This window comes from Euprymna scolopes, chromosome 9 (genome assembly GCF_053919585.1).
Source record: "Euprymna scolopes isolate OS-2025 chromosome 9, ASM5391958v1, whole genome shotgun sequence".
Lineage (NCBI taxonomy): Eukaryota > Metazoa > Mollusca > Cephalopoda > Sepiida > Sepiolidae > Euprymna > Euprymna scolopes.
Genome location: NC_136490.1, coordinates 94,124,711 through 94,147,452, shown reverse-complemented (window position 1 = coordinate 94,147,452; position 22,742 = coordinate 94,124,711). Strand labels below are relative to the sequence as shown.

General features: G+C 31.7%; 1 protein-coding gene across 3 annotated transcripts in view; it reads right to left on the bottom strand.

Annotated features, from left to right (window-relative positions):
- Window positions 1-209: 209 nt before the first annotated feature.
- LOC145284782 (GTP-binding protein Rheb homolog) overlaps window positions 210-22,742 on the bottom strand; it is a 194,282-nt gene continuing 171,749 nt past the window's right edge. For all 3 annotated transcript variants that reach the window (XM_080133749.1, XM_080133750.1, XM_080133751.1), the window contains one exon: window positions 210-6,338. In XM_080133749.1, the coding sequence (XP_079989875.1) occupies window positions 6,255-6,338 (84 nt within the window). In that variant the 3' untranslated portion in view covers window positions 210-6,254. The remainder of the gene's footprint in view (window positions 6,339-22,742) is intronic.

Below are 22,742 nucleotides of genomic sequence, written 5' to 3'. Positions count from 1 at the left end.
ATATATATATATATATATATAAAGGTTTGGTTTACAAGTCTATTACTTTTTTCTTCCTTATCTAATAATTGCCAATTTTTTTTTATTTTATGAAAAGAAAACAATCCATTACATTAATCTGATGATAGCAAGGAACAGTCTGTTAGCGTTTTTCTTTTCTCAAAACAGTGGATTGTGTACATAGCTGTCAAATTTTTTTTTTTTTTAAATATACAAAAAAAAAAAAAAAAAAAAAAAAAAAAAGACACCACAAAACAGACAAGACAAAGATGAGACTTGAAAATATGAAATGTGTCTGCTTTCAAAACATGTAATTGTAATCATAATTATAAACAAATGGATTAGTGTGTGCGTTGGCCGCAAAACGTCATCAAAACTAGAAATAATGAAGCTTAAAAGTTCCCAACACACACCACACACACAAATAAAAAAAAATTAAAAAAAAAAAAAAAGACACTTGCAAGCACACACACGGCAAATAACTATTTACACACTACAAGGGATAGCCAATTCTGTGTATTACACTAGTTAACTCAAATAGTTATTTCATACAAATCCTAGAATTTAAATCCCAAAAGTATCGTGTGGGTTTGTGGCAATAAGTATTTTTGTGAGAATATAGAAAAGATATGAAATTAGTTTTAACGAATTCAATCTGCTAAATATTTTTCTTTTTTGCTTTCATTTTCTTCAGAATGGTTAAACTGACACTAAAATAAACAAAAAATGTTAACTTGTATTCTTCCATCTATGATCATTTAATCACTACATGGGATAATTATATTGATAATCCAAATTACATACACTTTATTAAAGCTTGTGAATTAACTACACACACACACACACACACACACACACATATATATATTTCACATTAATGAATTTTATAAATGCTTAGAGCACATGATATGAATGGTTTCACAAACAACTAAAGTGAAATAATCTTCAATTTAGATCTGTTTCATCACTCCTCAGCCACAGAAATGGCAAAAGAGCCCAAGGTATTTTCATCAGGCTCCAGTTGTTTTCAAAAACATTCATACTATGTGATTTCAAGGTCTGTAACATTTATGATTGTATATTATGCACTTATAAAATAATCGAGTATGCTATTGGATATCTTTGCACTCAACAGAAGCAACATTTTACATATATCTTCACACTGGTGAAAGGAAAATTATTCCTAACTAGCATTTAGGTAAAATGCTTTTCTCTACAAATTATTGAATCGATTCAAATGCATTGCAAACCAAATAAATTAATCACACACGTGTGTATACGTGTAATTCAGTAGCATTCATTTATGCAAACACAATTCACTGAATACTACAAAGATTTAATATTTGATATGCTTTATAAAATTCTAACTCAAATCACACTAACAAATAAAAATTTCCAAATATGTTTTAACTTCTTTTTTCCTTTATCTCTCAAGTTTTCGATTAATTCTTCATCTTCTGAAGAAATTGTAAGTCTATGCAGTCGCATAATCAGATAGGGAAAGCACATCTAAAAATAGTTTTTGATATTGAACATAAAAGTGTGGCATCATGCTTTACAATTCTTCCTGGAAACGACTAAAGATTGTAAACTCAAGAAATAAAAGGAAAAAAAATTCTGACAATGTTTTGGAAAATCTTTATTTTAGTTTGATTCATGTAAGCTTGCCAGCATTTAGGAATAAATTGATCAAGCAATCAAATAAACATAGAATGGCTATCTTAATTAAATAAATATATAAGTGCATTATATATAAGTATTTTATTTAAAATTCACTTCGATAATTCTCATTTTAAGCTATCCAAACGAATTTAGTTTTCAACTTGCAAAGCAAAATAAAAACTTGATATTCTTTCTGATAAAATAGAGCTTAATACACATATAGTTTTAAAATAGAATTTAAGCTAAATTTTAGAAAGAAAAGTTCTACTTTAGTGTATCTTCAAAAAAATGTATTTCAGAGAAAAACATTATGTACATACGTGTCATGCTGAAATTAGTTAAAGTTCCAAAAATTATGAAAACTGATCCAGTAGAAAAATAATTATAAGTAAAAACAGAAATTTTCAAAGTTGCTATTTCACTGTAAATTAACCCTTTAGAAGTTTAAAATCAGGGGAAGATAACTGCATTCTACCAATGACGCTATCTTTCAGGTTGGCCATCTTGCATCTTTTCAATAATACTGCACACTTTCAGAAAATTTGCTCTAGCACATCTTCTACTAAACCATTTTTCATAATTTTTTTTTGATTTATGCTTATTTTAACATGACATGTAAGTACATAATAACGTTTTCCATGAAATGCCGTTGTTCGAAATTACGCAATTGGGTTGACAACATAAAAGTAAAGTTGCACCAAAGTTTATACCATCCAATTTACAAATATTTCACAGCTCATTTTTAATTCAAGTTAGTATTTAGCAATACAAGAAATCAAAAACATATCAGGTCCTTGAATTAAAATGGGTTTTGAAACGTTCATGAATCAGCTTGGTATAACCTTCTCTTTCTGAAATTTAGCTTAAATGCTATTTGTAAACTACATACAACACACACACACTAGCAGGAATTACTCGGCATTACCCCAATATCAGATATGTTCAACATAAACACAGGCAATACTGAAGCTTTCGGAATATGTAATAAGATAAATAATGAATTACATGTCAATTAAGTATAGAGTGGAACACTTTAATCAAAACATAGAAAGTTGTTTTCATTCTGTTTTTGAGACAATGGGACCAGTTAATTTTTTTTTTTTTTTTCTTTGCACAGTGAAATTTAAATTCGAATTTTTTTTTGTTTTTTTTTTTTTGTTTTTTGTTCCTGCTAGATAGAAATATTTGTAGATGGATGTTCTCATATTGGGATAGGTAACTCTTTCTCTATCTAAAATTACCTTGGAGACATTTTAAACCTGGATTACATGCCATTGCCCAGCAATTTAGGTCAGGTTCTTTGCCCTTGCCATTATCAAAAGGGAAAATTCCAAGATGTGCGCTAAAGATCACAGCCTAACAAGCACTAATTAAATTCATCATTGTAAATTGTTAAAAAAAAAAAAAAAAAAAATTTTTAAATAAAAAAAAAAAACATTATTGTAAATTGTTTAATTTTTTCATTTTTTAAATTGTTGCCCTAGGAACTGTTTATTTCTACATATTATTTGCTGTTGTTGGGTTTGTTTTTTTTTTGTGTGTAAATACATTGTTGGGTCCCAAACAATTTGATTGAGATTTCCATATAAAATGTTATGAAGAATAGTGATCGTAAAGAATGCTTCCTTTGTTTCATTCTTAGTCCTTTCTGTTGCTACAGAAAGTCTAATTAAATTTACATATTTACTTGTATAATTTATAAGAGGTTCCTTTATAAAACAGAACTTATTTTTATAACGATTTCAAAACTGTTTAATGCTGGAGACATTCAAAGCGACAATTTTAAAGCAGAGACTTATAAATTTTACTTTAATATTTTAAATTTAAAACTGTACTACAGATTCAATTAAAGCTTTGAATTGAATGACTCTCTGAAAAGTACTGATGAGGACTCCTGCTTTTGGTTCCTTTTTTTGATGTGTACAAATTTAATTAGAATTAAATTTTACTTTTCTAGTATTCATTTTGTAAAATTTAATATCAAAACTTAAAAAAATAAAAAAACTTTTTAAAATGGATATTTTAATTTTACAAAAATTTGAATAAATTGATTTTAAGTAGTCGTCAAATACATGTTTACATTTTTTGCCCTCAAAATTTTTTTTTTCAGTATTTGGCTTTAATTCTATAATTTCAGATTTGTTGCATAGAATGTTATATAAATAGTAATCAATTATATTATAAACATTTTTTAATTAATAGTACATCTTACATTTTAATCCTGCTTACCATTCGTTGTCTTAACAAAAACTACTTGTTACATTAATATAAAATTTTTTAAATCAAATTCTGTAAATATTTTAGAAATTATTTAGGCATTAAAATGTTTATAATAAGCTGAATTCGAAAATATAATTCAAGAATCAATTTCAGTGAATAAATTGATAACTGTACTAATTGTACCATAAATTCCCACAATTAATAAGTTTTTGTGCCAATCGTAAACCATTAGGAAAAATTGTGGACACAAAAAGAGCATTCACTTCTTTCTATTGTCTCCAATTTCAAATATGATCATACTTTTTCTTTAGGACATTCTATTCCACAAGGGTTTTGTCAATGCAAACATTCCTTAATAGTAAAATCTACATATCTAGAAAAGTAAGAATGTGTGAGGACACTTCAACCTATATACTTAACAAATTTTTGATCTACAGACTTGAAATTTCGTACATAGGATATTCAGACATGTGGAAAACTTTAATCGGCTTTCATCCAGAAAAAGGGCTGCTAAGGGGTCAAAATTGAAGAATTGATATTCCGAGTCATCGGATTGTTACCTGTATCAACTGTTTCACGAATGCGCATGCGTGAATCGTTCACAAGATTACTTATGTTAAGAATAAGTAGGTTTGAAAACACTTTTTAAAGATAGTGTCAAGCTGGCCTAATGGTTATCATTCAATTTCCGCTAGAGTTTTTTTTTTGGGTTTTTTGTTTTTGTTTTTTTTTTACTTAGAAGTGTACTGTTTAGAAAAAAAAAAAAAAAAAACATACTTGCATGCACATCTCAGTTTCTTTTCATTTTTTTTTTTAAAGGAATTTAACATTACGTTTAATACTGGGTAACGCCGGGTACATCTGCTAGTTATATATAAATATAAGTAAACCAGTTCTGGTAGGAGTAGAAATCAACAAATTGCATTATGTTTTTCTTATTATAGCATGTAAGTATTTCAACATAATTGCCTTTAATTCTTTTAATTTTAAGAGATTTGTATAGATGTACATTCACATGCATTTATGGGCTAAATATAATACGTGTGTGTGTGTGTGTGTGTGTGTGTGTGTGTGTGTGTGTGTGTGTGTGTGTATTGCATATGCATGCATACATACATGCGCTAAAAGTATCTCACAGTCACAAGTATGTGTGCACCTATATAAACAAGTGTAAAATATATTTTACACAAAACATGCATGGACTAAGAAATATTCTCTTGATGCATATATTATATATGTGTGTATATGTTTGGTATATCTCCCATATAGGTAAACGCCTGTATATTTAAAAAAAAAAAATTTAAAAAAAAAAAAAAAAAGCTAGAGTATAGGATTGTAAATTTCTTTATGGATACTCTTTTTTCTTTTTTTAAATTTTCACAGATTTGGATTGCAAGAAAAACTAACAGTGCATCACTTCATTCAGTCATATACACAATGCAATAATAATGATTATAATTGTGGTGATAATGTTAATATGAAAAAAAGGGCGGGGGAGCCTTCAAGTGCATCTGTCTACATTATTTGTCGTCTTTTCTTTCAAGATTTAGCTTATATTTTTCGTGCCAATTTGTTTTCTATCTTAGAATCTATTTTTTTTCTTTTTAAATTACTCATTTCTAGAAATGTTGGCCAAATGTTCCCATCCGAATTGTCAGTGATTAGAAAAGCAATGCAAAAACGAAACAAAGTTAAAAAGAAAAACGATTTCTTTTTATGAGTTGGGGTGGGGAATGCAAAAAGCAGAAAAAAAAAAAAAGAGCAGGATACCAAAAGAGGGGGTGGGTTAGAAAGATAGGAGAGGAGGAGGAGGCGCGAGTATATGAGAAGTTTCAATCATGAGAAAGGAAGATCCCTGCAAATTTCATTTTGACATCTCCATTTTGTTTCTGCAATTCTCTTCAGATATTTGTCTTTTTAATTTTTTTTAATCATAAAAATGGCATTTTTTTTTTTTTTTTTTTTTTTTTACATATTTTTATGTAGTTTTTTTTTTTCTTTTTTTAATTTTTTTTTTTACATTTTTTTATAATTATTTTTTTTGTATATTTGTATTTTCTTTTTCTGTCGTTTCTGGACTGTAGGACATCAAATAAGCAATTTCAGTCCAGTTGAAAAAAAAAATAAAAAATAAAAGAGAGAGAGAGAGAGAGAAAGAGACCGTTCACCAATATTCGACAGTGACAACCCTGCCCTCTGTCTTATGATGGGCAGCGGCAGAAAAATAATTTGTTGGGTGGCGACGACAAACAAAATGGCCAACTACATGGCCATCCATTTTACACAACCAAGTGGATGCTCACAAAATCCCATTGGAGTGCCCTCACAAACAGCGCAATCTAGCATGAAAAAAAAAAGTCAACTGGTTCTCTTTACGACACTAAGCAATTCTTGTCTTTCACTGTTTCTCTCCGTTGGATGGCCTTTATCAACTGCGCAAAAACTTCCTCCACCGACTGAAAAAAAAAAAAAAATTTTTTTAATAAAAATAAAAGATTGGAAATTTTTCTGACAAAACGTTAAATAATCTACAAGAACTTTACATTTTGAAATAATTTAAAAATGCGGAACTATACAACGTTTACAAAACTCTGATGAAGCTAATAAAAGCAGATTCATTTTGATAAAGGATCTCTGATCTTATTTCAACAAATATTCACTTAACAGCAGAAAAATCAAAGACAAAATATACAATAAATCATTTTCACTAAACATTAAAATTTTATTTTCTATCAACCTGTATGGTTCTCAAAGTTTTTTAGGTTTTTTTTTTTTTCTTCTTTTTTAATTTCAATAACAAGATTTTGCCAATATCTGTCTTTCAGGTAGGTTGACCATATTAGATTCTGAATATCTGTTACTAATGGAGTTTCATTCTTTAAAAAAATTATTTACCCCAAGTCTGATAACCCAACCCTCCCCCCAGACATTTAGTTTAGACTACATTTTAAGCCTGAAATTAGTAACCATCTCCAAACAAAATCAACTGCCATTCTTAATTGACTCATACTTTGTCAAGTCAACTAATAATAACATATTTAGAGATAATAAATCTTAGAAAATAGCATCTTCATGCTTTTGGTAAAAAGTATTCATTGTACATACAAAATGGCAAAGTGTAATTTTTCAGCTGTTAACTATATTGTATGATTGCCCATTTCAAATTCAAATGTTAGTAGTGATTGCTATACAGACTCCACATTTCAAAACATGAAATCATTCTGTCAACTTCCCATTTTTAAATCTTTGAGCTCATTTAACTTTCTTGATTGTGCTAAAAAAAAAAAAAAAAAATTTCACTAAATATTTTACATTGCAAAGATTTTTTTTATCAAACATAATTTCACTTATCTTGAACTTCATTTAAATTTTAGAATTATTTCTGATGAATATTAATTTTAAAATCTTTTGAGATCTTTTATTCAAATGAACCTGCTACTTAAAAAATTAAAACATTTCTAAAGTTGAAAAGAATAAAATGTCATCTTTCATTTAAATTGCAAATAAATCTTTAAGGAATTATCAATATTTATCCAAAATGAAATATTTGTAACAAGTGAAGATTTTTTAAAAATTAGCTTTTTTTATATAGTTTTCCTTTCATACAAATTTCTGAATTTCACAAATATCATTTCCAGACTGGTTATAACAATGGTGTTCTATATTGAAGACCCAAACATGGTGTGCATCTTGCATCAAGGCTTTTATTGGCACCGATTGGCTTTGAGTCAGCAAAATATTTTTTTCTTTTTCACTTTGAATAACGTTTACCTTATTCAAATGAAGTATAAGATTTCATTGTTATAAAAAAGGTTTAATTATTCAAAATTCACTTAAAAAAAATAAAAACTGAACAATGTACGTTAGGTATCTTTGTATGAACTTTCTTTTTGTGATATTCATTTTTAATTTTAAAATGATTCACTTCAGGTTTTAAAATGACTAACATACACCAAATTATAAACATGAACGTTTTGTACACTGTACTCGTTTTCAACACAAAAAAATTTCTTGGTTTTAGACCACTGTTTTTAATTGTAACTAAATAATAAATAGAAAGATTTCCAAAGTAATTTTTTTTTAGTGAATTTTGAACCAATGTTTGATTTTACAATAACATAGCAACTCTAAACTATATAATAAACTTAGATTATTTTGACTATTATTCCTAGCTTTGTTGTTATTTTCACAATGTTTCAGCTCATGTGATCAGAGCTTTTCAGGAAGATCTTTTTGAACCTTCTTGTCTAACTCAAGAACCTACATGGAATTTCAAACTGAATTCTTTATTTAAACTTTAGGAGAAGATTGTTCTCAGATAGCAGCATTAACTTATATTAGTTAATATCACCTGCAGTGTAGATCAAACTTTCAACCTCCTGATAATGGTGCCTAGAACTGATTGCAAATCAACACCTTTAACCATTGTGCTACAGGTCTATTTGGACAATATAAAATAAATTAATCAAATACTTACTTCAATTTAGTAACGTTAGCTTAGTCATAAATAGTAGTCATCAGCAAATTTGGTTAGCATCCATTTTACATGTTGGTATGTGTTAAACAACTGTTAATCCCTATTTCTCTCAAGTCCATCCTTATAGCTTCCTTCCATGTTTTCCTTGGCCTGCTACCACAATTGTTCTAGATATACTTAACCAAGAACTCATCCAGTCTTTCAACGTGGCCATTATTATCAGTCTCCTGCTCTGCACATATATCCCTATACTATCCAAACCAGATTTAATCTTCCTCTGAAGTCATCTGACCTAAATCTAAGATTCACATTACACAGCAATCATATCATTCTCATGTCATTTCTCTCCATGCAACGCATGTCCTCAACCCTCACTGACCAGGTTTCACTTCCATACATCACTGTGTACACATACCAAAGACTTTCCCCTTTGGTCAACAGTGGTAACACTGCTGGTTAGCAATGGTAGAAAGTACCTGAACCTACTCCATCCATTTCTAGTTTTTACATTTGCACCTGGTTCTCCAAGTCTAAAAAACTTCTGAACAACCTCAATAGCCTTGCCATCAGTTATCAGTCTCCATTGTCTTACACTTCTTGCAATGGAACGGTGAAATAAAAATTTTGTCAACAGACTACAAACATCAACTAATACAACCCAAGTAAAAGCTAAGAATGTGATGCATTGCAAAGATTTCACTACAATTGATACCTTGAAAGACAATGGATACTCTCTGCATGGGTAGCTGCACATGTAATTGTGAGTAAAGGGTTGTGCAATCCCCAATCACACCTTTCCTGGATCAGCGCTACTTCTGTCCAGTGGCAAGGACAAGTCCAAGACGACTGGAGACAATACTGAGATAAGCAGAGAGCCCATACAGCACCAAGAATTCCGAAACAGTCACCCATTTTAGTACTGACCCGGCCCAACATTGCTCAACTTCAGTGATCTATTGGGAACCGGTGTATCACTGATTATACCATGCTTACACAAGTGATGTATCAAATGTTATAGTAAGTCTTCAGTAACAAATTCTAAAACATGAAATGTATTTTTCCTTTGCATGTTTATTCATTCACATATTGATATTCATTGAAAGTTTGACTACTTTGAAATGGCAATGCATTATTTGCATTTTAAAACATTTGTGTTATATGCCAAGTAGTTGTTTTTGTCTTATGTCAGGTGATGTATGACAGTCCTTGGATTTAAAAACTGTCAAAATAATCAGTTTATCAGATTTAAAAAAGAAACAACAGTCTGTACAATACACTAATAATAAACAACATTGAATACCAGGAGGAAAAAACATTGCTGTGGATAGACAATACATAGGAAGGAAGTCAGAAGACACAAATCGTAATAAGAACAATCGTCCAAATAAAAATAATGCAAACATTACGATAAACCCCAACATGAAAAATAAAACATTTTAAATAGATAAATATTGGAGTGATTAAATAATCCAATAGTCAAAGTCTTAGAATCTCAGTGAATTTTAATATCTCTCTCTCTATATATATATATATATATAAACTGTGTCAATCGCTTTAATGCAGATTAGTAAAATATCAATATTTCACTAAAAATATATGTTACACAAAAATGAAAATTGTATCATCTAGTGACTGTTTCAAGGTTAGTTATTTCCCAAAATTTTGTTCAAATCCATGCGATATTCAGGAAGTTATGACATTTTATTTATTATCAAGTAATTTATGCTGTCCAGTTTTTTATAAATGCCAATAAAGGGGGCTATTAACGGTTATTGAAAAGGAACTCACAGAAGGATTGTTCATAAAAGATTTAGCTATGGAGCTGGAAAGGGATCCAAAAACTTTGGCTTCATTCATGAACAACAACACCAAATCCAGAAAGAATAAGAGCTCCAGGAGAAACCTTTCACATCGTGATATTTTGAAAATTCGTAGGAAAGTCAACCGAAACCAAAACAGAACCAGTGCTTCCATTTTTGCAAGAGCTGGAATCGCTCCAAGATCCAGGCAGGGCTGATGTAATGTGTTGAATGAGATAGCAAGGATCATCAAAACTATTCCAAGACCTTCATTGAGCAAACAACATAGGGAAAAACAAAAGGTTTGAGCACAGAATTACATGAAAATGGATTTCCAGCATATCCCATTTACAAATGTTAGGGTGACTGCAGCCTTCCTTGAGTCTATGGGCTTCTTCGGAGAAACTCTTAGATCTGACCACCATGTTCTCCAGACATTATCCCCATTGAATATCTCTGGTCAATATTAAAAAGAGGAGTTTATTTTGGGAAATAACTAACCTTAATCCAGTTGTTTGATGATAGAATTTTCATTTTGTTGTGACGTGTATTTAGTGAAATCTGCAATAAAGCGACTGACGCAGTTATATATATATATATATATATATATATATACACACACACACACACACACATACACGAGGATCGTTACAAAAGTAATGCATCCTTTTTTTTTTTTGTTAAATTATATTTACACCCCAAACAAGGCATATTGCCACTTTGATGTAGGGGGCTACTATCAGGGACCTAAGTTTTAGGGGTACTATGTGGGGAGTTGGGCAGTAAGATGTCGGTTCACGTTACACTTGAACTTCTGCATGTCAGTAAAGTTGGGGAAGCAGGAACCCGGGAGGGAATTCCAAAGTCTAGCGGTTCTGGGGAAGAAACTACTTGAGTAGAAGGCTCTCTTACATCTATGTATCTCTACTGTGAAGGGGTGGGATTTAGCTGCTTGTCGGGTTTGTTGGGGGCTATTTACGTTGAGGGGGGTACAAATGCTTGCAGTTCGTCGGAGCATTCACCGTTAAAGTACTTGTAGAACAGGCAGAGAGATGCTACATTTCATCAATGGGACAGAGGCTGAAGCTTAGATGACAGTTCAGAACCTGTCAGGTTGGCGACTCTTTTGAACCTTGTCTAGGAGTGAGAGACTAATAGCAGATGCACCAGCCCAAATATGACAACAATACTCCATATATGGTCGAATGGTGGCCTTATAGGGGTACAGGACACTTCCGAGTGTTAGTAGCTTTCTACCTTCTTTGCAGCGGTCCTGGCAATGCTCTCAATCTAATTGTTCCAACTCATGTTTCCTGTGAACGTTAGGCCGAGGAGTTTAAAAGATGTACTTTCAGATAAAGAGTCTTTGGCCATTGCTATTGGTGGTAGAGATGGTTTCATGTAATTATTGAAGTAAACAAGTTTAGTCTTGACAGCATTGAATGTGACCATCCATTTTTGTCCCCATTCCACTAAAGATTGGAGGTCATCCTCTAGTGTTTCTGCCATTTCTTTAGATATGTGTTCATTTCTTTTCCTGTCGTGTCTGTTATAGAGCGTGGTGTCGTCAGCATAGATACCCATCTCACAGACAATTTTGTCAGGAAGATCATTTATGAATATTAGGAATAATAAAGGTCCAAGGATAGACCCTTGAGGCACTCCCGCATTTATATCATATTATTTAGATGTACATCCGTCGAGGACAACCTGGATTTTTCTCTTATCTAAGAAGGATTTAATTATGTTAAGTATTCTTCTAGTAATACCGTATGATCTGATGTTCCTGAGAAGACCTTCATGCCATACCCTGTCAAAAGCCTTAGATATATCTAGAGCTACTGCTCTATCCTCCCCCGCTTTGTCCAGTGAATGGTATATACGTTCAGAGATTACAGTTAGGATATCTGTTGTGGAAAAGTTTAGCATTTGTAACATGATGGACTAGAGCTTGGTTAATCATGGACTCAAATATTTTGGCGAAAAATGGGAGGAGGCTAATGGGGCGATAATTTACTAGATCAATTCTTTCGCCAGAATTCTTGAAAACTGGTACCACAGAAGCAGTTTTCCAGCAGGCAGGAAAGCAAGATTAATCACGGCATTTGTTGTAAAGTTTGGCGAGAACTGGAGCTACTTCGGCAGAGCACTTCTTTAATAACACAGTCGGAATGAGATCAGGTCCACATGCTTTTGAAGTGTCAAGATTTTTTATGAGAGCATGCATCTGAGAAGGGGTGATTTTCACATCTAGTGTGGTGTCTGTTCACAAAGAAAAGCCATGGTCCAGTGTGGAGTTGGAGGCAAACCGACTGGCAAGCATGTTAGCTTTCTCGGTTGCTGAGCAAACAACCTCATGGTTGTTGGATAGTGGGGGAATTGTTGATTGCCCATTATTTACTACACTGTTGTAGATTTTCCAGAAGTCACAGGTTCCTAATTTCTGTGCTTCTGTGCGTTTTTTTTTTTTTTTTTTTTGGTAGATTCAGTAAATTCTTTCTTTGCTGTCGCTATTTCTTTCTTACAGTTACTTCTTGCTTCTATATACTTCTGTCTGTTTGAACTGGACTTATGTCGGTTAAATCTGCAGTACGCATGCTGCCCTTGCGCAATGGCAGCTGCACAAGTAGAAGTAAACCATTGGGGAGAGTGGGGTTGCTATAAAATTCCTATTTTTTTTTTTATTTATAAAATCTTATTTTTTAGTTAAAAAAAAAATAAGAACTACAAAGATGGAAGTGGTACCATTAAAACAAGCAATCTTTTGTGCTTCAGAATTAATTTTTCTATATAATTACCACCATTCTCAACGCCATTTTGCCAGCAAGGAAGTGGTGGTCGTGTATGGGTGTCCGGAGTACACTTTGTCATCCATATCTATCACCACTCTGAAATCAACGAGCCCATCTCACTATTCTGACATCAAATGCATCGGCTTTATAAACGTTCAACAGATACAGGTGAATGTTGTTCATTTCAATTTTTTTTTTATATATAAAAGGAATTTAATGACGCACCTGTTTCTGAAGTACGTTTATCGCCCTATGAATATCTTTAATTCATTTAATTATATATATATATATTTCCCCAAAACCTCTAGCCTTGATGGAGGGGAGACTAAAACTTGCTGCTATGGTTTCAAATGATCTGAAATAACAGCAAGGGGAGACTTGATTCCAAATAATTTTCATGTTATATCTCCCTTCTTTTGGAAATAAGGTACGATTATGAATATCTCCAATATCAAATAATCCTTATGCACTGTGAAATTTACTTTATGTATGAAAACCAAAGAAGGGAGATATAACATATGAGAAATGTTTGGAATAGAGTCTCTCCTTGCTGTTATTTCAGATCATTTGAAACCATAGCAGCAAGTTTTAGTCTCCCCTCTATCAAGGTCAGAGTTTTGGGGGAAATATCAGATAATTTGTAATTTATATACAAAACTAGGAAAACAAATGACTATTGTTGAAGTATTGGTAAAGGTGCAGTATCTTTCTATTTTCAAAAAATCATTTAAAATTATCACTATTATAGATTTTCAAAGGTGCTGAAAATGAAACTGTTTAAAATTCCAGGAAACAAGTAGTTTCCAAGATATAAAGAAATTATAGTTTCAAAAGGTAGGGGATCATTTTTCTATATTAATTTAACATAAAATGAACGCCCACTTTATAGCCACTTTTTTGGAGGGGAGGGGGTCATCTTATTTTTTCTAGGGGTGGTGTATATTAGGTAATTGTGGACTGGTAGATCAACACAAGACCTACCTTAAAAATCTTGTTTTTCCATAGGTTTTCAGGTGTGCTGAAAACGAATATCATATTTAAATTTTCCGCAAATAAGTATTTTCCAGGTATTAAGCAATGTAATTCTTGATGTTATAAGTGGTAGCCATTGTTGTATGCACAAGCGTGCATATTTTTGCTTAATACCCAGAAAATACTTATTTGCAGAAAATTTAAGGGGGGGGGCAGTCTGTTTTTTTTAGGAGATGGTGTTTGTAGTCTGGTAGACCAGGCTACAATAAACACCAGCCCTAAAAAAATAACAGACCCCCTCCCACCACCACCATCAAAACCTCGAAAACTTATAATAGTGCTAATTTTAAAAGATTTTGGGAGGGTCGAAAGATACTGCACCTTTACCAAAACATTTTATGACTGTAAAAAAGTGTGCCAAAAATAGGCTCTGGGTGAGAGATGATCACCTTAAGGGTAAATGTCATATAGCCCACTACACAATTAAGGTAATTACTTTTCCAACGAGCCTTCATTTGTTTAAATTCTGATCAATAGTCACTGAAATTTCAAACTTATAAAATTGCCAAAATATGGTGAGATATCTATATTAGTGGCCTGGCAAGGCCACAGGGGAGACAATCAAGCAAAAAAAAAAAAAAAAAAAAAAAAAAAAAAAAAAAAAAAAAGAAAGAAAAGATTCATTCCAAAGCAGCAAAACTGAAGCTGGCTTGCCAGGACACCATATATACAAATCTCGGAAAATTTGGGCATATTTTATTGGTTTGAAAATATAGGTTCATTTTTATCAATTGTCATAAAATTTTAACCATAGAATAGGATTATCTTCAAAAAGCTTGCAAATTTTATTGTAGTTTCATCCTATAGAACCAAAGATATTTCAATATTCAATTTGACTACGAGTATGGATATAATATATATACACACACACCACCTTTTTTGACAATTTTATAAGTTTGAAATCTCAGCGACTATTGATCAAAATTTAACAAATGAAGGCTCATTGAAAAAGTAATTACCTGAATTGTGTAGTGGGCTATGTGACATTTTTCCCTTCAGGTTGCACATTAAGGGGATCATCCATCATCCAGAGGCTATTTTTGACACTTTTACAGCCATAAAAGGTTTCAATGTTTCTCTAGTTTTTTATATGAATTAGAAAATATCTGATATTTCCTCAAAAACTCTGATCTTGATGGAGGGGAGACTAAAACTTGCTATGGTTTCAAATGATCTGAAATAACAGCTGGGGGAGATTTCTTTATATATCTCCCCTCTTTGGTTTTTATATATAAAGTAAATTTCAATGTATAAGAATTATTTGATACTGGAGATATTCATAATTGTACTCTATTTCCAAAAGAGGAGAGATAACATATGAGAAATATTTGGAATCAAGTCTCTCCTTGATGTTATTTCAGATCATTTGAAACCATAGCAGCAAGTTTTAGTCTCTCCTCGATCAAGGCCAGAGGTTTTGGGGAAATATATATATATATATATATATATATATATACATACACACACAGACACTCGTAGCCAAATTGAATATTGAAATGCTAATATTCTACAGAATGAAACTACATGAAAATAAACAGGCGTTTTGATGATTATAATACTATTCTATGGTTAAAATTTTATGATAATTGGTAAAAAGGAACCTATATTTTCAAAGCGATAAAGTATGCCCAAATTTGCCTACATTTGTATATATAGTGTCCTGGCAGGCTAGCTTTAGTTTTGCTGCTTTGGGATGAATCTTGCTTAGAGTTTTTCTTTGCTTGGTTGTCTCTCCTGTGGCCTTGCCAGGCCACTAATATATTTTGTTGGAATCTGAGGGTGTGTTTAATCTAATAGGAGAGATGCACCCCAAGTTTTCATTAAGACATTCATTAAAGAGAAGAAAAATTAATGTAAAACCCGAGGTTTACTGTCTGCTCTGTCCTGTGCAAGTCATTGCACCAACTGATATTAGCAGTTTTACCAAAAAGTGTGGTTGGTTCTACATAAGACTTTCATCACTATAAATAAATCATCCATGTAGATTTCTGAATAACTTAGTTGTTGTGGCAGTCCTCATACATAGAAATCGAATATATATATATAACGTTAAAAGTCCACGTATGCTTCTAGGATAGTGATTTAAAGGTTATGAGGGTTTTTTGAGAGGCATGAAAAACGATGTTACTTTTTGTATTTAATATTTTTATTGTTATTTTACAAGAACAACATTTAGTTATGCAACACACAAAACTATTTTGATGTTTTGTGAGTTTCAGAATTTTTATGTTCAAGCTTTGTGCATCTAAAACGTCAGGAAAGGGAAAAGAAAACAACGAGATCATGGGGTAAGAGGGGTGTTTGGGGTGAGAAAGAATGTAGAGAGAGGGAGGGGTTGTTATCTCTCTCTGAGATAAGGGGGAGAGATAGGGGGTAGAAAGAGGGGGAGAGGAGGAATAGAGATAGAAGAAAGTAAAACAGAAAGGAAAGAGGAAAAAAGACAAAAAGAGAACAAGAAAGGAACAAAATAGAAGGAGAAGGGGAAAGGAAAAAAACGAGTGGGGAGGATATCAAAATGCAAAGATTAAGCTTATGACCGTCAGATTAACTCCAAAAATTGAACTATTTATGAAAGTACGTTTTTATTTTGTTTTGTTTTTTTTAATTAGCAGGGATTGTAAAAAAAAAAAAAAGCACAGTACAGTATATTTATAAAGATATTTCTTTAAGAACCTAAAATTAGGATGGACTCAAATTTAAAAAGGATCTGAAATAAAAAACAATTCAAAGGTATTTTTTTTTGAAAAAAAAAAAAAAAAAAAAAAAAAGTGAAAAGCAGAAGCTTAAGAGCAGCCCAAAACAGCAAGCAAAGAAATGAAGAAAGCAGCAGATGTTAGACAAAATTAAAAAAAAAAAAAAAAAAAGCCTCAAGCTTCTCGCCTTTGGTTGATTTTAAATTATTTCAAAGTATTTAAGTCGATAGAAATCAAGGTTATGAAGTCAGGTTTTGGAAAGTTAAAATCATAAGAATACTAGGAGTTAAGAGTTTTACATCTCTGAAAAAAAAAAAAAAAAAAAAAAAAAAAAAAAAAGAGAGAGAGTTGGACCTTATGCCTTCAGACTCTACAACCTTGGTAGGTACCATCTATTTGAAAGAAATTTCATCTTATATTTTTATAACCTTTAACTAAATAAAACAAAATAATTTTTGTCCACACACACAAGCTTTACTACACTGACATAACAATGTTTCAATCTATAGTTAATAACTAAGACTTTTTAGCCGATTAAAAACAACAAAGTTGTAGAATTGATTTAGGAGTGTTTTATGACAAATTGATGGTTGAATATGGTTAAACAAGTGTCAATTTTTGCATTAAATACTAATCCATATTAATCCCTAACTATGCATCAAACAGATACTTTAACACTTAGTTCTCTACACCTTATAATACAGGTCTATACAAAATTTAAGCCAGATCAACTCAGTAGTTTCAGAGAAAATGAAGAAACAGACAAACAGATGAACTAATAGATATATTAACATCCATTAATTACTCTTATATGTATGCATTTTTTTCCATATATATTAAACCATCTGAGTAAATAATCTAATTGTACACAATTTCCACCACAAACGATTACTATGTCCCAATGACTACAATAATCCTTATCCTCGAGTGTCCTCCGGGATTTTATATGTGGTAATCCCTTTGTAAAAAAAATAATTTTTTTAAAAAATAATAATGATATCAATATCCAGGAGGGGGAAGCGGAGTGGATGCCACCCTTGACAATTTTCGTTTACACAAAGATAAGTAACTGATACATAAGTGACAGCACTTTACACATTAACAAATTAGATAACAAATCTAAAAATACTATTGGATAATAGAGGATGTTTTGTTTATAGAGGCAACAAACCTTAAATTGACAGCTATTTCATTTAATTGCAGATTTGGCAACTATCGGTTATTTTAAGTCCATCTTGAAGAGACTGAAATCTGAGCAGCATTTTTTTTCAAATGATATAATCAATTTACTGACACAAACAGTTGATGAACAGCTAGACACCTTGTTCGTATAATTTAACCCCTTTAGATTATTTTCTTTAGGAATGTGTAAAATTCCATGTCTACACTGATAAATCAGATGCAATAGACCACTTGGAAGACGACATTAAACATGTTATTGCTAAAATATAGCCTAATTTAATGTGTGGAGTTTGTGAAAATTGAACCTTTAGATTATGTCATATACACTTGAACTGCACAATCATATGCTTAAAATCATATGTAAATTATAAAGTAGAATTTCATTTTTATTTTGGAAGTGAATTAGCATATGGTGTAAGAATACAAATTTACCAAACAATTCGTGACAATCTAGCAAAGAGAAAATTATCAAAATTCAATACATAAAATTTTTTTTTAAAAATGAAAAAGTTGCTGCCAAGTTGAAAAACTGCCACTAGAGTAATCTCCCTTTGATTTTTCAGCATTTCTATAGAAAATGTTAAAAAATGCTTTCAAATTAAAAAATTACTCAAACTAAAATCAATAATTTGAGTGGGTAGGGTACGACTGGACAAGGGCCCAAAATAAAAATTGCTTCAACAATTTCTAAATTCCTTTTCAAATACCAGTTTATTTGAGTGAGTTTGTTGTATCTGCATTCTTTATGGCTAAGAACAAACTGTAGTATCAGTTCTTTTGCCACACTTAGTCTATTCTGTCCTCGATCATCAAAGGAGAAATCCTTGTAGATTAAGGTAATTTTTATTTTTGTTCCCATCCAGAGTGCCCTTTTTGGAGGGAGCTGGGTTTTCCTCACATTAAAAACTGACTTGTGTAAATAGGAACAGCAACATTATCATCTTGAATCTCTCTAAAAAAAAAAATTTAACCTACATATTAATATGATAGTGTGTGTTATTTTCCGTGTCGCCCTTACATCTGGGTTATGTACTTCCTTTTCTTGTCATCAATAATTTTACCAAGAATTCTTCACAAGTTTTGGTTTCAATTATAGCTGATGGCACTTAAGTTATCTATTTTTTTAATAAATAATTTTATCAAGAATTCTTCATAAGTTTCAGTTATGGCTGAACAAACTCAAGTTATATATATATATATATAAGTTTTTATTTGGATTTCGATTCAAGCTAATGCACCCAAGTCATATGGATATATTTTTTTTAATTTTTGAAATCGCAACTTTATTATATAAAAGTGAAAATGTGTGTGTGTTTGTGTGTGTGTGCACTTTTTTTGTAAAGGCTTTGTTCGGGGAGGCACTCAGGAGGGGGGAGTCACTAATTCTTATAACTTTTTATATACTCCCTAAATTATAATATCTCCGATTTATGAGAGGTCGTCTATCTTTTATTTGAGTGACTTGCTCTCCGTGCGTTTGTTTGGCTTTTCCATATAAAAAGTGAAACTAAAAATCGAAAGCGAAGTCTGTTCTTGCCTTTTCATGCCAGCACGTCCATTAGGCAATCAGCTTTGATCAATCTGGGGGAAAATCCCTCATATCAAACAATTGCTATTCATTTGGACACTCCCCTTTTAGTGGGAAGCTGCTTTTCCCAAACATCTTGGGGAAACAAACAAAAACACAGAAAGCGTAAAGCTTAACCGGCTCTGCATGATTTCATTACTCTATGGCGTGATGTTTGACCTCGAAAACCAGACATTTTTTAAGAGTTTAATTTCAACCATTCTCACTTCTCTGCCCTCTTAGCGTCGCAGTAACATGTTACGCTTTCTTTTCCGCCTTAAGGCTTTGGGTTCAAGACTATCTGCCTACCAAAACTTTTTTTTTTTTTTACACCTTCAAACACCTGGGCAATGCCAGGCACCCCTGCTAGTAATATATAAAAATCTATAGAACATTAACTCTATAATAATATATACGAAATCTGAAGAATTAAAATATTATATTTAAGTGTACTTTATGACCGGGCTTTACCAGGTGTTCGTGCTAGCTTAGATAAATACTTTTGCAGTTTTAACAAAAGAGCTACAGTAATATAAGAGCTTCTCCATTTACACTGAACATCTACAGAATGCCAACATCTATATATTACATATGAAAGAGTCCTGTGTGGAATTTCCACAGGTCCCGCTAGTTTGATAAATTTTATAAAAATATTCATAACTCAAGCTTCATAGTCAAACATGAATTCAGCTTGAGATTTGTTTTTCTTTTCAAGCATTCATTCCTAAAACAAATAACTGCAAATTAATGTGCTTGCTATAATAGTAAAAATTATAGTAAAAAGTCTACCGAATATGTATTCTTTTACTTAAAACTGAATCATGTTGAAATGAAAGTTAACAACAATGGGTCTGGTCAGAACTTAGGTGACCATTTAGTTATACCATGTGGTGTTAAAAATTTGCAAGTGGAAGTGACAATACAAGATGACATTTTCTGTAATATATTTGGGAAAAGAATAATCTGGGACTATTTTCTCTAATATTGGGAACAGTATCAACACATTTTGTCTCCTCTGACTATGTGTAAAATAGTTGGCTAGAAAGTCTTAGAGGAACAATTATTCAAGGGGGTGGGAAAACTTTAAATAACATCAGTGCATCTGTTTATTTTAGAATTTTTTCATTTACTATTTCTTCTTGTTACTGGGCCTATGCTGAGTCAGAAGAAGCATGATTTCCAACCATGCAGCAGTTTATTCTTTACTATCTTGGGTGTCCGGTGTTGCTTAGGTGTTTGGAGGTGTGTGTTGAGCAAAAAAAAAAAAAGTGGTAGTAGGCAGGCAAGCTAGAACCCGTATTGTGAAGGAGAAAAAGAATGTGAAAAAAAAAAAACGTATTTGCTGTTGCGTCCATCGCCAAACCGGAAGTGATGTAGGTTTAAATTAAGGCTAGACAATCGAAAAGAGAGGATGACTTTCAAAAATATCAGCGAAAAAAGCGACCTCTACCTGTAGAAAAGTGCCCAGTTGAGGGTGAAGGAATTAATGTTTTTGGTCAAGTTTTCAATATTTGTCGTCCAAAGGATTGAGCTTAAAAAGGATACTGATCTTGTGAAAATCTGTTGCCTCTGTCGAAAGTTTTAGGCAGACAAACAGACAGGTGAGATTTATATTATAGATGCCCTATTCTAAATAAAAGAGGGTTAGTTTCCTTCGCTTTAAACACCTTACCAAGGCTTTAGGTCTACCCTTCTACATAGAATGACCACACTTACCTCAAAGCAATACCATCAATGGAATCATTAAAATCACAACCCTTTTTTGCAATCCAATTTGGTATGAATTACAAATAAATAAACTTAAAATGTTTTACATGTTTTTAAGTTTATTACTACTACTACTACAATATTAAGTCAGAAAAATTTAAATTTTAATTAAAAATAAATTTTTTTTTAAACTTTAATTTTAAGAATTGTCTAAAAATTGATTTAAGTTTGGAAGAAAAAAAAAGAGTTAAAATTTTATTAATGTTTTTCATTTTCATTGGAATAGATTGTTATTAAAATTATTTATAAAGATTATAATTGGAATTCATTATTGAGATGAGTATTATTTATTAATTTATTTATTGCGGACTATTATCCTCATCTTTATTAGTTGTTTCATGGCGTTTCGGCCAACTATTCCTCTGGCCTTCATCAGGTGGTAACCGCGACGGGATAGGAACTCCAAATCTCCTAACTGCATTCTCAGCAATCACTACCATCCATAGTTGTCGTCTCACCACGATTAGGCAAAGTAAGCCTCTGAACGGCTTTGGGTAGGATTGAACCCACTATCTTCAGACAATTCTCACCTGGAACCGAAATCATGGTGAGACGACAACAACTTGAAATTGCAAAGGAAGGTAACTAATAATTGTAGTTATCTTAGAACTGAGGTTTCTTTTTAAGATGCGGTTAAAATTTATTTAAATTACCTGTTAATTAATAATCATTAAATAGATAAATTAACAGGAAAAACTACAGAATGGTACAACATTTCAAAGTTTGGTTTGGTTTGGTTTGGTTTTACGGCATATCAACCTTCTTTTTTTTTTTTTTTGGTTATTTAATGCCGAATTCAGTTTTTTTGTTTTTTTTTGGAATAGATATTTTAATTTAATCAGTGAGTCAAATCAGACTTTTTGTATCATTAGGTGATGTGCTTCCTTCCTTTTTTGGGGGTGGGGTGTAAAGTTGGATTGAATTAAAGTTATATTCTTTTATATAGATTTACTTTTTTCAGAAATGTTAGTATTTTGTTGGAGTTTATTTTTTTAAATAGTTCCTTCATATTGTTGACATGGTAATAATTTTGCTGGATATGCGCGAGATCGCCACAATCCAAAAGAAAGTGTTTTACTGTAAAAGGTTCTTGGCATGCAAAACATTCTGGAGGGTCTTCTTTTTTTAGCAGGAAGGAGTGGGTTATGTGCGTATGTCCTATGCGAATACGGGACAAAATCACTTCCTCTCTACGTGATCTTCTGGCATCTGGTAATCGTTCTTCTATTGTGGGCTTGATCTTGAAAAGTTTATTATTTGGACAGTTATTCCATCTTTCTTGCCATTTCTTCATAATCAGATTATTTATTTGTTGTTTGTAGTCAGAATGTGGAATTTTTATATTGCTTTTAAGGAGTTTTAAAGCATTTTTGGCAGCTATGTCATCTTTTTCATTGCCCTGAATTCCAGAATGACTGGAGATCCAGCAGAATTTGATACTTTTGTTTTGTGAGAGAGTGTGTATTTTTTGTAGCAGTTTGATGAGTAGTGGGTTATTTAAATTTTTATTCTTTAAGGATTCGAGTACCGATAGGGAGTCTGAAAAAAATT